The sequence below is a fragment of the Engraulis encrasicolus genome, chromosome 23 (genome assembly GCF_034702125.1).
Source record: "Engraulis encrasicolus isolate BLACKSEA-1 chromosome 23, IST_EnEncr_1.0, whole genome shotgun sequence".
Taxonomy (NCBI): Eukaryota; Metazoa; Chordata; class Actinopteri; order Clupeiformes; family Engraulidae; genus Engraulis; species Engraulis encrasicolus.
Genome location: NC_085879.1, coordinates 41,677,672 through 41,695,171, shown reverse-complemented (window position 1 = coordinate 41,695,171; position 17,500 = coordinate 41,677,672). Strand labels below are relative to the sequence as shown.

The window sequence follows — 17,500 nt, the reverse complement described above, 5'->3', positions numbered from 1 at the left end:
GAGAGCTGAATCTGAGATGAGATGAGAATTCAAGAAGTCAACCTGCTACCACCTTTGGACACAACGTTTAAAGCACAAGTCCATTAGTCTGTTGTAAAATTTAAAAGCTACTTTGGCTGCTCTCCGCCTTTTTTCGAAGCCCTAAAACTCAGACCATTTCGAAGGCGTTTGTGCATGCATAAACTGATTCACTCTCATTGCCAAGGCAATTTCCATCACCACTACTACAGCTGCCACAGAACAGAACAGAACAGACACCTTGACGGGAGTGTTTGTTTCTCTTTTCTCCTCTGTGCAGTGTTGCCAGATTTGTTTGATCAAATCCCGCCCAAAAGGTTCTGAAAACCTGCCAAAATGCACTATATTCCGCCCAATTTCAACAAATTGCATTGGTTTCTATGGGCACAAAACTGCTTAAAAAAACGCCAAATGGCCAATTTTTCCCGTTTTTACCCGCAGACGGCCATCACAAGTAGCCCAATTGGTCGGGCAACCGCCCAATCTGGCAACACTGCCTCTGTGTGCATCAGGACATTATGATAATAACGATGTGACGCCTGTGCCACCACCAACAAACCAAGACTGACAGAGGCAATCACAGGCTTTACATTCCTGCCCCTCTCTAATGCGCCTGCTGAGCACCAGTATGGCCTCACCATCAGCCCTATTTTTTCAGCACTGAGAAATAGTTAGAATCTGTCCACCGCCACGAGACATTTATATACATGAGAGAGGGAGAGAGAGAGAGAGAGAGAGAGAGAGAGAGAGAGAGAGAGAGAGAGAGAGAGAGAGAGAGAGAGAGAGGTTGGCTTTTGAGATAAAAAGAAGTAAAAATGTTTGGGTGAATGATTCATGAGAGCTTTAATTTTCGATATGGATTTGCATAGAGATCTGAAAGGAGAGAATGACAGACGTATCATGACTCCCTTTCTCTTCCGCAGTGGGAACGAAATCGAAGTTCCATTAAGATGATGAGAAGAGATGTGTAGACTAGAAGGCCTGTCATATCACTTCTGTATGCATAGAAGTGTGGTAGCACAGCCAGACCGTCTGTCTAACTACTGAAATATATGGCGGCCACTATATCATTCCCTTTGGGTATAATGTGCCCTTGTAGGTTTTAACCTTAAAATCCACTTAAGATGTTCCAAAGAGATGATAGACATGGTTTTCGAGTTCAGTGACCTTTTAACTCTTCACTCTTTAACTCTTTGTCTCCCTCCATCTCTCTCTCTGTCTGTCACTCATCTCTTCCTCTCTCATTTTCTTAACATTGATTGGTCTTTTAGTACAGACCATATTTAGTCCATTTACTGTAATCATGTACTGTAACATTCAAATTTACACATGCACATGTAGGCTACTACTCAGCATGCACAACAATTCACATGGGGTTGTTTGTATTGGGGATGTCTGATGTTTACATTGGGATATACAGTAGAGTACCGTCAGTGGCTTTTTGCTGTAAATGCGTGCTGCACCATTGCGTAATTTGACTGATGGGTTCATTTATCGACAGATCTGGTATTACACCAATGGGATCTTCGCAGAGGCGGGCTTTGGGAAGGACTTGATTCCTTACATCACCCTGACGACGGGAGGCATTGAAACCTTGGCTGCTATTGTGTCTGTAAGTGATGACAACACCAAATGCACCACACCATATTTTGTTATTAACAAAACAAGTCATATCACATTTTAAGACATGAAGGCAATGTATGGTAGCTTTGCCTCTTGGAAAGAATGAATGAATGGATGAAAACCTTTGTTGCCCCGAAGGAGCAAAAGAACAAACCCTTGGAATTGAAATAAAAAAAAACAAAGTTGACCTATCTGAACTTAACTCATTTATCAGCTGAAAGCTTGTAGGCACACAAAGGATGTTAAGCCTCTATTTGTTTTAAAGATGTCCTCTCAATGTTATTTCAGTACTATTGCTGTGTTCCCCATTGTTATTGAATGTGTTACGCGTTGGTCCTGTTTTAAAAAACGTTCTGGTTGCTTTGTTTCAAGCCGTTTTTGCAAGCCAGCAAGGTGGCTTGTGGAGAAACGAGAGGGTGTTCCGTGTTTCTCGTGGAAATGCGTCTCTGATTGGCTCACTCTTCCTGCTCTCGTGGAAATGCGTCTCTGATTGGCTCAGTCCTCCTGTTCTTGGAGAGAATGTAATGGGAAACAGAGTCGCCACTTCCCCGGGTGGTACTGCACTATAGGGGCGCCAACGGAGGCGTGCATGCTCCATTCAGGGCTGAGCTCTTTCGACAGCGACCCCTAGGCGAGCTGCAGGCACGGAGCAACCAGAGTGGGCTTGCTGTATGGATGAGGCTTTGTGCTGTGTGTGTACCTGAGAGTAGCAACCAGCTGATAGCTAAGCTAAGCTAGATTTCGGGCCACCAGACGTTGCTTGTATTGAAAACAAGCAGAAAAAAATTACTCAACATGTTTTTAGAAAAATGGGTCAACATAAACCTTTGTGGGAAACGCCTTCTTTCGACGTGACGAAACACAGAAAGGCTTTCGTGATTCGCTCGTTCGATATTTTTTTGTCAGCCAGGCGAGGTGACGCACCGCTATGAGAGCCTTGCAAGTGAGTTTAACTTGTAGGCGAGTACATTTAGGGTTTAACCCCAAAAAAATTGATACAAAAGGTTTTTTTATGGATTCTATTACTATTGGACCTGCTAAATGACATACTAAAAATCTAGCAAAATCTGACTTTGGGAAATGAGTTTTTTCAACATAGCTGCCATAGGCTTATTATAAGGGTCAAGAGACACTCCAGGTGAATAGGCCAAAAAATGTAGCTTGCCGATATCACCATGAAACTTAATCCGGTGATTACTCACATATTTGTGAGAAAAAAATGTATTGCAAGTTTTCTGAAATGTTATGTTTTAATATGGTAATTGGACTATATGTAATTAAATATGCATTAAATTTCAAAATGCAAAAACTCAAAATCTGAAAAAGCCAAGCTCAAAATTACTCTTTTATTTTGTTTCTAGTAAGTCAGAAGATATATTCAGAAGAGATTATGGACATCTCTTTGTTTTGTAGTAAATCTAAACATCTTTGTGCAGACTCACCAGCTAGCATTTTTTTTCCTCAAAACATGATTATTTAACATCTCTCTTAGATAAATAATTGAGTTTTATGTTACTCAATTTCTTCCAGACATTCTTTGAGTCTGGTGGTATCATTCTTAGCATGTATCAAGGGCAAGGTCAGCTGTCCTCAAATCACAGCCTCTCCACAGAGGTGTCCTAAGGGCTGGTGCTGGGACTCCTATTTGCCATGTACACCACATCACTGGGCCATGTTATCTGTTCTCACAGCTTCTCATACTACTGTTACACCGATGAAGCACAGTTACTTTGTGCCAGATGACTCCACGGTCACACACATTTCCGCTTGCCTCTCTGAACTATCCACAAGTATGAAGGAATGCAACCTTCAGTTGAGCCTCGCCCAAATGCACTGCTGGTGATCCCAGCTAAAGATTTAGGTTGCCATGATATCGAACTCAATATGGATTCTGCTACTGTTGCCTCAAATAAGGCCACAAGAAATCTAAGTGTCATTGTTGATGACCATCTATCATTCTCTGACCACATAGCCTCAGTTTCCCAGTCATGTCCTCTTTTTCATGCCCTAATTGAATACAAGGCCCTGACCCTTGCCTATGAAACTACAACCTACTCTGGCTTACCCGAAAGCTATGCTAAAGCCCTATGTCCTTTCAGGACATTGTCTGTCTCCAGTACCAACCGTTTCACCTTGCCCTCTACTTACACATGTAGTGGCTCCTGTCTATTCAGTTCAGCTGCTGAAAGACCCAAAATACCTAGTGACACCATGATTCATCACTGATGATGTGCCCTGACAAACAATACATGGATATTACCATAGCAGTAGTGTCTTTATCCACCCAAACAGCACTCCAAACAAACAGATCCTGAAAACATGTTAGTTCATGCCAATGTCATTATCATGTAGTAACCTTTATTTAAAAAAACTTTGATCTTGAAAATGTCACCTTTCCTGAAGTTAGATTTTCCTAGATTTTTAGTATGTTAGTAAGGACAGCTGGATGTATTGAACTCAGTTGAAAAACCTTTTGTATCAATTGTTTTGGGGTTTGGTGCATTTTGGCCATAGATGTACTCGACTATTGGGGTGGCCGTCCGATCTTCAAAAGGAGTGAGTAACACTGTGTTTTATCGGAAGTTGGCCTTTAAAATAAGGTTGCCTGCACCTGAGTCTCTGCCTCTGCATTTAAACCAAAAATTCGCATTTAGTGCAGAATAAATAACTTGGATTGAATTGTGATAATCTGGTAGCACAGTGGTTCTGGATGAGCTAGGGATTCCAGGGGGTCCACAGAATTTTGTTTGTGTTGAAGTTGTGACCAAAATTCTGTTTGTGAACATTATAATTAGGCCAAATCAAGACCAAATTAAAATATGTTTTGGTCCCAAATTTAAAGTCATTCATGTATTGATTAATGCCTCAAGCAAGAATCATTGTAATTAATTTTTTGGTGCACATACACGTGTAGAAGTTTGAGTGGGGGGTGAGCGGCTTGTGTTGGGGACAGGTAAGGGGGTGCTTTAAAGGGTTAAGAACCATTGTGTTAAGCTAGCCTGGTGAAGCCATCCTATGTTCTTCACCCAAAGATTTTGGTCCAGGGTAGTGTTAAGCATCTATTTGGTTTACAATAGTCCTGAGGGGAGGGGTATTCAGAGAATAAGGGGTGGGTTGGATCAGCTAATTTTTTTCAAAGCCAAGTTAGCAAGTTAGCTTTATCATCTTCCCCACTAGCAAAGTAATGTTAAGGTTGGAGAAGTATAGTCTTTATTACCATCCATCTTACTTTGGATGCATACCAAAGTAGGCCTACAGTATGTGATGTAATTGATATGCATGAGGTGCCTATATCATATATAATTGACATGTTAAATCCTCTGTACATGACCTTGAAACATCAATATTTTGAAAGTATAATACATACTAATATTATACAATATTTTATTCCATTTAATATAATTTTCATTTCTGAAGTGTGCTGCTGAAGTGCAATCATCCCTTCGTCAAATATTCCTTCACCATTTCTTATGCAACCCTGCAAAATCTTTGAATTGGTGTTAGAGTACCAATTATCGTTTCTACAGCAGCAGTTCAGATGATACACAGACGGATCTGGCTTTCTCTGTAAGTGACAACTAAATTGCCTATCTCTGTCAGCTTTTACAACTAGAAGGTGGGTGAGCCAAAATGTCCCATTAAGCTGACTAAAGTAGAGATTGGGCTTGGCAGCCACAGAGACTTGGCGCCAGAAAACAAAAGGCCAACTCAGAAATCTTGGCATTCTCTTGGACTCAGATTTCCCTTTTCCCAGCTGTATGGATGCCAAGGCATCCCTCTATCAACTTGGAACATATTGAGGATGACTGGTGTTGTCACTCAGAGCAGCAGGGGAAGCTTATCTACGCTTCTAATTAACACGTTGCGTGGGTGTGCTGTCATGGTCTGCATGATTCAAAACAGCAACTCATTCATGCCACACAGAGATCGGAGAGCATTTCTTCCTTTTCAAAATATTTACATTGGGTTCCAAATACTATATTCGCACATGTTGTAATATGATTTATTTTTATTTACTCAAACACTAGGTTTCCTCACTATACAGGGAATGTATTAATAGCAAAGAGTTGGTAATAGTATAATTAGTTGCTTTAGTCACAGTTAAAAAAAAAAAAAAAAAAAAGTATATTTATCTAGTCTCGAATACGGTTTTCACACCTGGTCCCCTTTAAATGAACCAAACTCAGTCCTCTTTAAGTGGACCAAAAAGCGAACCGACAGCGAAAGGACTCAGTTCTGTTTTTGTTCACATTGTGAGTGTATTAAATAAAGAACTCGATAATCTTTCTGGTCCTGTTAGGCTTTTATGGTGTGTCACTCTTCTTTTTTATCACACCCGGTCCTCTAGAGCCCTCCTTAAATGATTACAGCTAGTCACAAGTGTAACTTGTTAGAATTCATAAGCGAACCGAACTCAGACCACGTCAACCAAGGTCTCAGTACGGTTCGCTTCCGAGGGGTCTGGGTACACTTTGGAGCGTTCACATATGCAGCAAAAATGCTGAGTCACTACTCTGAGTTCGCTTAGGCGGCTGAAAGGGACCAGGTGTGAAAACGCTATTAGTTTCGAATGAAAAATAGTTCCACTGTAATTGAATGTTTTCCTTGTTTTGCTTTGTTTTCTTGAAACATCCAACTAACACCCTTCTGTCTTATGGTACCTTTATCACTGTAATCATGCTTGTCTTCTCACGCTTCGTGGAACAGCATGTCTCCTTCAAATCTTTTATTCTCCAGGCTGCAGTGTGTTATGGGCGAAAAAGACAAAAAAAACACGCATCTCCAAAACCACTAACAGATTTAGCATCTAGGTTTTCAGCTTGTCTGCAGTCAACAGAATCTATTGACTTTATTTTATGTGTGAGCAGCACATTTGTTTCTTCCACACTTCGGGAGCATGTGTGGTATCCTACCTTTAGCGTTTTGGAGAGCGGGCACATCCAGATAAAACAGGTGCCGGACTTAAACACGATTAAACATGAAAAGAAGGGAGGTCCGCACACTGTCCGCACACCTGACGAAGACCAGACTGCTCGAAGCGTTGTGTTAATAAACCGGGAGCTGCAACAGTGTGCGGACCTTCCTTCTTATCATGGTATCCTACCTTTACCTCATGACAGTGATCCATTGAACTGCCCCTTTCTCAGTTTATATAAGTGTTTCCTAACCTTTTGTCTTGGAAACACCCCCTAAACCTTTTTGCCATACCAAAAGTTCCACCTCACTCATGCTTTACATAATCTTACTCTACTATGCGCCTATGCCTCATACATTTCTTGTTATTACTGTTCTCCACGTACCCCCTGCATTGTGCTTGCGTACCTACAGTAGTGGTATGTGTACCTATAGATGGTGTGGTAACACTTTATTCTAGGGATACATCTATTAGCACTAATACATACAATGCCCCTGTATAAGTAACTTGTAAGGCATGTACAAAGCAAAATCAAACATTTGTTAGGCAAGTATTCGCAAATGTCTTGTTCATGCACAATAAGGGATTTATTACCAATTTAACCTTAGTAAGGACCTAGTAGGCCTTAGCGTTTGCTTAGTACATGCCTTACCAGGTACTTATGCAGGCATTAACATTGTATGTATTAGTGCTAATAGATGTATCCCTAAAATAAAGTGTTACCGATGGTGTAAATGACATGTTTGCAAGATGATGACCACTAGCTCAATGGAAATGGCCCTTATCTGCCGCTGTCACAATGAATGGATGACCCCTTTGCATTTTCCTTGCCATATTACATACATAGAAATAGAATGTAAAGCCTTTATTGTCATTATACAAAGTATACTGAGATTTGAGCTTCCCTACAAGGTGCACAGTTCTTTATAGATGAACATTGTCCGGTAAGTGTGAGTTCATTGTTGTAACAGCTTTGGGGAAGAAGCTGTTCTTCATCCTATTGGTTCTGGCTGGTAATGTCTTGTAGCGCCTTCCAGAGGGCAATAGTGTGGAGAGATACATGTTACAGTACATAAATGCAGATATAAAGTAGTAGTAGAAGTATTGTTGTAATTACATTTGTAACAGTACTTCTACTTCTGCTTTACACAACTGTGTAATGATGACCAATTGTGCCAGCTAGCCCTGCCTCAGAACAAATCACCTTTTGCTTTCGACTCCTGCCTTGGCACCCGGGAGGAATTACCTCTTCCTTTGGGCCCTCTCCGGTGTGTGTGAATCACCCCTTGCGTTATACTCATGAATGGCGTGACGTTTTCCATGTGCGTTACGCCCTTTTGTGGGGGAAAACAGCCAATGCAAGTCAATTGATGATGCTGAAAACGTGTTGTGTTGCCTGCTGTTCAAATAATATAGCCAAACAGCCGTGGCTGAAGCATGGACTGTGTTCAATTTAGGCTAGCCTATGTAGCAGGTAAGTTAATGTGACATTCGGTTTGATTTCCCCCATAAAGGGACGTAACTCACATTTACGCATTTACGTGCAAAGTACCCGGATGGCCGTTCATGAGTATCCCTCACAGAAATGTTCACCCGTTCTGTTGGCAATGGCCTCCTCCCCAGGACAACTGACCCCTTGCACTGGCCCCTTTCCACAGGGAGAGTCGCCCTTTGCACCAGCCTTGCCTCAGTGCCAATGACCCCTTGTATCGCCCGGCTCCTTCCCTAGTGAGAAAAGCCCCTAGCATTAATAATAATAATAATAATAATAATAATAATAATAATAATAATAATAATAAGAATCATAATAATGATAATAATAATACTTTCGTTTTATGTAGCGCCTTTCAAGACACCCAAGGTCGCTTCACAGGGTATCGTGTAGGAAAGTGTGAGTGTGTATGCGCATCAGTGCGTGAGCGAATGTGTGAGTGCATGTACGTCAATGTGCTTGTGGAACTAGCAGCCATAAGCCTCCAGGAAGAGATGTGTCTTAAGGTGTTGCTTAAACATGGCCAGTGAAGGGGCATTCTGTATGTGGCATTGGCCCTGCCTCACCACAATTTACCCTTTGCAGAGAGAACCGCATAATCTGCCAGAAAAACTCTCTCCTCTCCTCTCCTCTCCTCTCCTCTCCTCTCCTCTCCTCTCCTCCCCTCTCCTCTCCTCTCCTCTTCCTCTCTCCTCTTCCTCCTCTTCCTCTCTCCTCTCCTCTCCTCTTCCTCTCTCCTCTTCCTCTCTCCTCTTCCTCTCCTCTTCTCTCCTCTCCTCTCCTCTCCTCTCCTATCCTATCCTCTCCTCCCCTCTCCTCCTCTCTCTTCTCTCTTCTCTCTTCTCTCTTCTCTCCTCTCTCCTCTCCTCTCCTCTCCTCTCCTCTCCTCTCCTCTCCTCTCCTCTCTCCTCTCTCCTCTCTCCTCTCTCCTCTCTCCTCTCCTCTCCTCTCCTCTCCTCTCCTCCTCCTCCTCTCCTCTCCTCCTCTCCTCTCTCTCTCCCTTCACCCCTCCCCTCTCCTCTCCTCTCCTCTCCTCTCCTCTTCTCTCCTCTCCTCTCTCCTCTCCTCTCCTCTCCTCTCCACTTCTCTCCTCTCCTCTTCTCTTCTCTTCTCTTCTCTCCTCTCGTCTCTTCTCGTCTCGTCTCCTCTCCTCTCCTCTCCTCTCCTCTCCTCTCCTCTCCTCTCCTCTACTCTACTCTACTCTACTCTACTCTCTCCTCTCCTCTCCTCTACTCTACTCTACTCTACTCTACTCTACTCTACTCTACTCTACTCTACTCTCTGGCTCTCACTCATTACAGACACACTCCACAGGTGGACTAATAGGAGGATTGGAGACAGTGTTTTTTTTTTTTACCCCACGGTGTTTGGCCAGTGGGACTACAGGTCACTGAGGGGCTGCGTTGAAGCGTCATCATTGTTATTTCATGTTTAAAACTCTCAGGATGTCTGTAAATCTCCTCTCCCTCTCTCTCTCTCTCTCTCTCTCTCTCTCTCTCTCTCTCTCTCTCTCTCTCTCTCTCTCTCTCTCTCTCTCTCTCTCTCTCTCTCTCTCTCTCAATATTAAAAGCAGGCAGTTGCTGAGTGATCCGTAATTCGGTGGCAATTTCTGTACAGCAGCTCACTGATAGCAGGAGGACAAGTCTCCATAGCTTGCATACGACCAGGGCCACTAACAGTGTCGGCCAGGCCCTGGCCAAGTCATCTGTAAATGCCCCCAAATACATAGCCAGGCTGGGCCCTCCTAGTGACGCAACACCTTCAGCGTTGCAACTAGTCAGGTCAAGAGCAACGCAAGTACTTTCTGAGTTCCTGATATGGGAACTCCTCCCACTTTGTCAGTAAGCAGACAACCATAAGCAAACCAAGGGAGGCGGGTCAACCATGCCGTTTGGGAAATGTTGATTTTCATGTTCTTGGTCAGACCAAGTCTCGAAGAAATTTGAACGTTGATGATAATCAGGCTACCAAATACCACACAATACATCCAATGTAATGAGGATCTAATTCTATGCACCTCTCTCCCTGGGGCCGGGTCGACTTACCCTTTTGGCTCCCCCCTGTCAGCTTCTCTGTATGTGGAACATCATGCCACATTTAACCCATTGTGTCCTGGAAGCACATATATGGGTTTTTCAGGATTTTGAGATTTTAGATGTTTTATTAAATATGTGGGTATATTAGAGCTGAATGAACACATTGCAATGCAAGGGGAGGGCTTTGGCTTTTAAATGTAATCCATTTCATGTTTGTATGTGCTTCGGAGGCTGAGATATTTAGGATTTAATAGGAAGAGGGCACCCTTTCCCAAAAAGGGCTTAGGACAAAATGGGTTAATTGAGTTGGTCATTTTTCCCCACCCCCCAATTTGTTTGAGCTCTATCAGTCCGACATACCTTTTTCTTCTTTCCCCTCCCCTGTCCTCGTCTCTCCTCTCATGTGTGTCATAAGAGGAGACATGAAAGGATATATTCATGAAACTGTATTGGATATTCCCTTTCTTTTGCCACTGGAATCTGTGAAATTTGTGTCAAAGTGTGCGTGCGTGTGTGTGAATGCGTGTGTGAATGCGTGATTCTGTGCGTGTGTGTGTGTGCGTGCGTGTGCGTGTGTGTGTGTGTGTGTGTGCACGTGTGTGTGTGTGTGCGTGTGCGTGTGCGTGTGCGTGTGCGTGTGCGTGTGTGTGTGTGTGTGTGTGTGACGCGCGCGTTAATACACAAGTTAATACACATGCTCACACGTGGACAAGTGTGTGTGTATGTGTGTGTGTGTGCGTGTGCGTGTGCGTGTGCGTGTGCGTGTGCGTGTGTGTGTGTGTGTGTGTGTGTGTGTGTGTGTGTGTGTGTGTGTGTTTAATGAACTGTATCCATTCCATTGACTTTGACTTTGGTGATTTTCCATTATGGCACTCTTTCATGATCTGAAAATTACTCAGTATCAAATGGATCATTGGATCAAATTACTTAATATGAAATGAATAATTTCCTATAGATATGAAGGGTGGGGAGTGGATGAATTTGAATAGTTGAGTGTGTGCCACTCACTCTTGTAGTTAGTCCCTTGCTATTTCAAGAGAGTTGTTTGAAGGGGCAAAAGTGTGACAACCTAAAGTAGTATTTCTCAACTGGTGGGTCGCGACTCAAAAGTGGATCGCGGATGGGGTCATGGGTGGGTCGCGGAGCCATGGTGTAAAAAAAACGTCATTCATTGATTCGCAAAAAAAAAAAGAAAAAAAACATCCAACTTTTCCTGCAACAATTTACAACCTTTATTTTGATAGGCGTCTGAACTTGGGTCATCTGTCGTTATAGATAAAATCAGAATGTTTATGCAAGATAGTAGCGTGCAACCAGTCATTCGAGTGTCGCTAAAAAAAAATTGGGTCGCGACCGAATGAGAGTGGAAAATGGTGGGTCCCAAGACTGTTCCAGTTGAGAACCACTGGCCTACAGTATGTAATTGAGCTGCACATTACTGTATATTACCTGGTTGTGAGGAAAAAAGAAAAGGCAGGAAGTTGTGAGAAAAAAAAGAAAAGACAGGAAAGGACCAAAGGACAATTAAATCTAATGTACAAAGTCACACACACACACACACACACACACACACACACACACACACACACACACACACACACACACACACACACACACACACACACACACACACACACACACACACACACACAACTCAACTCAACTCAACTCAACTCAACTCAACTCAACTCAACTCAACTCAACTCAACTCAACAACTCAACTCAACTCAACTCAACTCAACACAACACAACACAACACAACACAACACAACACAACACAACACAACACAACACAACACAACACAACACAACACGGCACGGCACGGCACGGCACGGCACGGCACGACACGGCACGACACGACAGGACACGACACGACAGGACACGACACAACACAACACGACACGACACACCACAAAACACCACAACACGGCACGGCACGGCACAACACGGCACAGCCAGCATGCCCCTGTCATGAATGCACACATGCCACAGCATGATAGGATGTGTTGCTGTCCTTACTGCAGATGGGGTCGCCGACGGGCCTATTCACTATTTGCTGAAAATACTCAACTACATCATAAAAACATCACGTGCCGGGAGCCTTACGTAAGAGATTAAGACATAGATATTACAATTTTTGTGACAGTAAGGTTATAACATAGGTGCTGCACTAAGGGGTTAAAGTGCAGATCCATTTCTTCTAATCATAGCACGTAACTGCATTCCAGTACGCACATCCCGGCTGCCATGACGCACTGACGGTTTGGTTCTGTTTTCTGAACGAGTGTGTTGATTGTGTTGACTGCTGTTTATGAATTCAATATTATACTTTATTATACACCACTGCTCAATCTGGCCAACTTCGTCTTTCGTCCAATTAGTATTGCCACAAAAATATGATTTTTTTTTAGCTCAAAAGTAGTTGATTTAATAATCTTCAGGCGAGTTTCAGTTTCACAAAAAAGTTTATTAGCATTTGATCTCAGCAGGGAGTCGAGTTGTGTCCTTCCCTCCCTCTCTCTCTCTCTCTCGCTCTCTCTATCCATCCCTCCATTTCTCTATCTCTATACTTATTTCTGTCCCCCTCTCCCCCATCATCTCAGTTCTTTCTTCTCATCTTGCCTTGCTCGCTCCCTCCTCTCTCTCTATCTCTCTATCTCTCCCTGTATTCCTCCCTCCATTCTCTCCATTCCTTCTGCCCTCTGTCCTCTCCATTCCTTCTTCCCTTCCTTCCTCACTCCATCTCTAGTATATATCTCTCCCTCCATCCCTATCTTTATCTCTCCCTCCCTCTACCCCTCCCTTCATCTCTCTGTATGTCCCTCGCTCTTTCTCTTTTCTCTCTTGCTCCTCCTTTCCTTTCTTTACTGTATTCCTCCCTGCTGTGATCTCAGTCAGCGCTGCTCCAAAAAAGCCCAGTGTTGCTTACGTCTCACTGTGGGAGATTGTTTGTTTCCCAGCCTCATGTGCAGGGCCGGATTAAGATGGCCTCGGGCCCCTAGGCTACAAGTTGACGTGTGCCCACCCCCCACCCCCCGGAAAGCAAACTTTGAGTCAAATTGACATGGACCGTATCATAAGTAAAAGCTTGGAATTAGAGACAACACGTCTACCAACTGTCTACTCTACATGAAGGATGAATTTTCAATAATGCATCTTGTTATAATTCTGCAATTTTTCACTTTTGACCGATCGGGGGCCCCCTTGCCGGTGGGGGCCCTTAGGCTCCAGCCATATCTAGCCTGTGCATTAATCTGGCCCTGCTCATGTGCAAATGTGCCAAGACTATTGCAGACGCACTATTGAGGCACCACTTCTACAGCAAGCAGCTGTGGAATAAGGGCCGTTTTGGGAAAGATTTACTACATTTAACCACATAATCTCTGAGGTATTATCAGCGGGATATTAGAACAACGGTGTACACTATAAATGGTCTCACCATTACTATATTCACTGAGTTACGTAAAGAAAAATGAAATAATTTGAGTGTTAATGCAGTTATGGAATCGAATGGTGTTTTCTCTTTTGGTATATCATCGAGTCTACTTTTAGTGTGCCCATCGTGTCAATGCCTATTTTAAATGGCAGATAGACACATGCATATGGTATTTGTCTAACCATGTATGGGGGGCAGCTGTGGCCTAGTGGTTAGAGAGTTGGTCTCTCAATCTAGGGGTTGCAGGTTCGAATCCCCTTGACCTCTCCCTACATCTCCATCCATGGCTGAAGTGCCCTTGAGCAAGGCACCTAACCCCAAATTGCTCCAGGGCCTGTAACCAATATCCTGCAAAATAATAATAACTGTAAGTCGCTTTGAATACATGAAAGCGTCAGCCAAGTGCAATGTAATGTAATAATGTATATACACCTTTAACCCCTTTATGCAGAGCCTAGTATGGTATTATAACCTTACTGTCACAAAAATGGTAATGGTCCAGTCTTAATCTGTTAGGCCTACTTAAAACTCTTGGTAATCCCATAGCAATGCTGTTATGACATAGTAGAGTCTTCTCAGCAATGAGTGAAGGGGTTCGCCAGCGGGCCCATCTGCGGAAAGAGGCTACATGCGTAGATTGTTTCACTGCACTAAAGAATCAAAAGACATACAGAATTGCTCAGAAAAAAGGAAAAAAACGGAAGCGCTGCGAGGATCCAGATCTTTTGACACGGGTGCTCTAACAAGTCAAGTCAAGTCAAGTCAAGTTGGTTTTATTGTCAATTTCTTTACATGCAATGGTCATACAAAGAATTTGAAATTACGTTTCTTGCTTTCCCATGCAGACATAGACTAATCTAGGTAAGGACATAGACAGTATAGACATAGACAGTACTCATACATGGACATAAGACAGTATGGACATAGACAGTGCTCATACAGACATTTAAAGTGCAAGACTGGACAACAGAAGACTTGTAGAGAACATACATTAAGAGGTATTTTGTTGTGCTTTTTCTAAAAGTCCTTTATAGCGTTCTGACATAGTAATAGTAGCATTTGAAGAAAAATAAATATTAAAATAGGTCTATCAAGTACACCAGCAGCAGTGTGTGTGTGTGTGTGTGTGTGTGTGTGTGTGTGTGTGTGTGTGTGTGTGTGTGTGTGTGTGTGTGTGTGTGTGTGTGTGTGTGTGTGTGTGTGTGTGTGTGTGTGTGTGTGTGTGTGTGTGCAGGTAGAAAGTGCGGTGTGCGTCTGTGTGTGTGTCTGTGTGTGTGTCTGTGTATGTGTGTGTGTGTGTGTGTGTGTGTGTGTGTGTGTGTGTGTGTGTGTGTGTGTGTGTGTGTGTGTGTGTGTGTGTGTGTGTGTGTGTGTGTATGAGTTGTGTGTCAGTGTGTGTATGTTTGGGTTTAGTGCAGAAAGTGCAGTGTGCTTGTGTGTTTGTGTGTGTGTGTGTGTGTGTGTGTGTGTGTGTGTGTGTGTGTGTGTGTGTGTGTGTGTGTGTGTGTGTGTGTGTGTGTGTGTGTGTGTGTGTGTGTGTGTGTGTGTGTGTGTGTGCGTGTGCATGTTTTGAGTTAGTGCAGGTTGAAAGTTCAGTCACAGATGTAGTAGTGCAGGTGGAATGTTCAGTCGCAGATATGGTGGTGGGGATGGGGGGCTTGTCAGTGGCCTGGCTGGCTAGAGGCTGACAGTGGAGGGAGAGTGGGTTGAGTGTTCAGTATCTTGATTGCTTGGTGCAACAGTGAGTGGATAAAGTTCACATCAAAAAATGAAGAGCAGGAAACTGTGGCACTCCGTTTTCTTAGAAGAAAGTTTCCTGCTCTTCATTTTTTTGACATACAGAATCGTACAGTATTTATGCCGTCCTGGTATGCCCGTCTGGATGTCATTCTGTCCACTGTGCCTATCCTGTGACTCTTCAGAAAACAGCATGCAATCATAGACTACAAATGAAGAGTTCAGATGCAAAAACCCCTAACTCCATTTCTGAAGACCTGCACTTCTATATTTTTAGAGAACCCTGTTGTTGGTTTGGTTTACATTTATGTATTTGATAATACATATAAATAGTTATATTACATGAATACAATTTAAAAATGCAATTTTGATAGCTTTTTATTAAATAAAAATGACTTAAGATTATTTTCTGAAAAGGCACTTAGGGGGTTTTGCATCTGAACTCTTCAGATATAGATTCCTTGAGCACATTGACATACAGTAGATGGTTTCAGCCCATTGAAAAGAAGTCAATGGTAATAGATAGTGTTTACAGCAAGGGAATTCAAACGTGTCTTCCACCTCTGCATATCATCGCTTCCACCGTAGCGTATCCAGCTTATCTATCGCTCTGTATTTCAGATAACACACAGGCATGGCCGTAGCCACATACGAGGTAAGGGAGGTCCGGACCTCCCTTATTTTTAGATTAAATAATATTTTTCATACATGAAAAAGGGGATCTTCTCCATTGTCCGTCATTTTGAATTTCCAACTTTCCAACATACTGTAAACTGTGGTCATACTAGTAAATATTAGTTCATTATTTAGCAAATATTAATGAAAAGACCAAAATTGGCAAAAGACAGCATAGTTTCAATGAGCAACATAGTTACAATAGATACTCCGGGCAACATCCTACACAGTGCACCTTTAAAACATTTCTGGCGCGCTGCGAGTGCACTATGGACCTCCCTTATTTCAAATTCCTGGCTACGGCCATGCACACAGGCACACACTTGCTATATCAGCAGGGTCAGAATAGTGGTGTGCACTCTCTTCAGGTACACTTGCCACATTAAAAAAGAATCAAGCGATGAATAAATTCTGTGTGTCTGTTGTGAAGTAATGGGAATAACAGTGTAACTGATAATGTCACCTAAAAAAAACAATCAAAGGACATATGAAGGACATATGAACAGCTGTGCTGTATGCCGTCAGGGGTGTTGACTCAAAGTGTGACTGAGACACCAGGGCTCCATGTAGGCTACTGTAGTAGGGGACCAGGGATGGAAATAAGCACCCGTCCACCTGCCAATGACGGGTAAATTTCAGTGGTGACTGGTAAATTTTTCAACCCACCAGTCACTTTTACTGGTAAAATCAGTGAGATTTTGAAGTCTACCTGCCACCGTGACTGGTGGAGGAAAAACTTAAGTTCCACCCCTGTAGGGGACCCTCACAGAGTCTGATTTATGTCGATATAAGACTGATGGAGGAGGGGGGTCCATTGGAGCTGATTGTACACAGGGCCCACAATTTGCTGCTGCGCCCCTGTTATGTATCCAGTAACTGAATTCATTCCAGCGTGCAGCCCCTTCAAGATAGGCCTACCATTACGTATATCCACTCTAGTGTATCCCATCCCCCTTTTAGATGGCACACTCAGATACATACAATGTATTGCAGAGCGGAATATATTACAGTTTAAGTAGAGGCTCACATTCACACACGTGCATTGCAGGGCTTAAAGGGTTATGCCACTATTTTGGGGCTTAATACAGTTAAAATCGTTGGCCAGGGTTTATACAGGTGGTAAAGTGCCTTATTTTTCATGTAAGCCGTTGTCTTGCTTTAAGACAAGTTAAAAGAGGGAGTATGTTGCTAAGCTAGTGAAAGTCAATGGATCACTATGATGGATGCTACATGCTACAGTGATCCATTGACTTTCACTAGCTTAGCAACATACTCCCTCTTTTAACTTGTCTTAAAGCAAGACAACACTTAACATGAAAATAAGACACTTTACCACCTTTATAAACCCCAGCCAACGATTTTAACTGTATTAATCCCCAAAATAGTGGCATACCCCTTTAACTGATGACAGACAGCCATGCATTTTTAGTGGCAGTGTATGTGATATGCGTTTCAAGCTCTGGTAGTCCAGCCAGCCACTCCGAGCGTCACGGATAATTTCAGCCGATATTGAGGCTCTGACCTTGTTTGTCCACTGAGGGGCTGTAGCATCCTATTGGGGCCCGGA

General features: G+C 43.0%; 1 protein-coding gene across 1 annotated transcript in view; it reads left to right on the top strand.

Annotated features, from left to right (window-relative positions):
• slc2a9l2 (solute carrier family 2 member 9, like 2) overlaps window positions 1–17,500 on the top strand; it is a 258,700-nt gene that overhangs the window by 115,230 nt on the left and 125,970 nt on the right. The window contains exon 9 of the mRNA XM_063190267.1: window positions 1,520–1,630. Coding sequence (XP_063046337.1) covers window positions 1,520–1,630 — 111 coding nt within the window. The remainder of the gene's footprint in view (window positions 1–1,519; window positions 1,631–17,500) is intronic.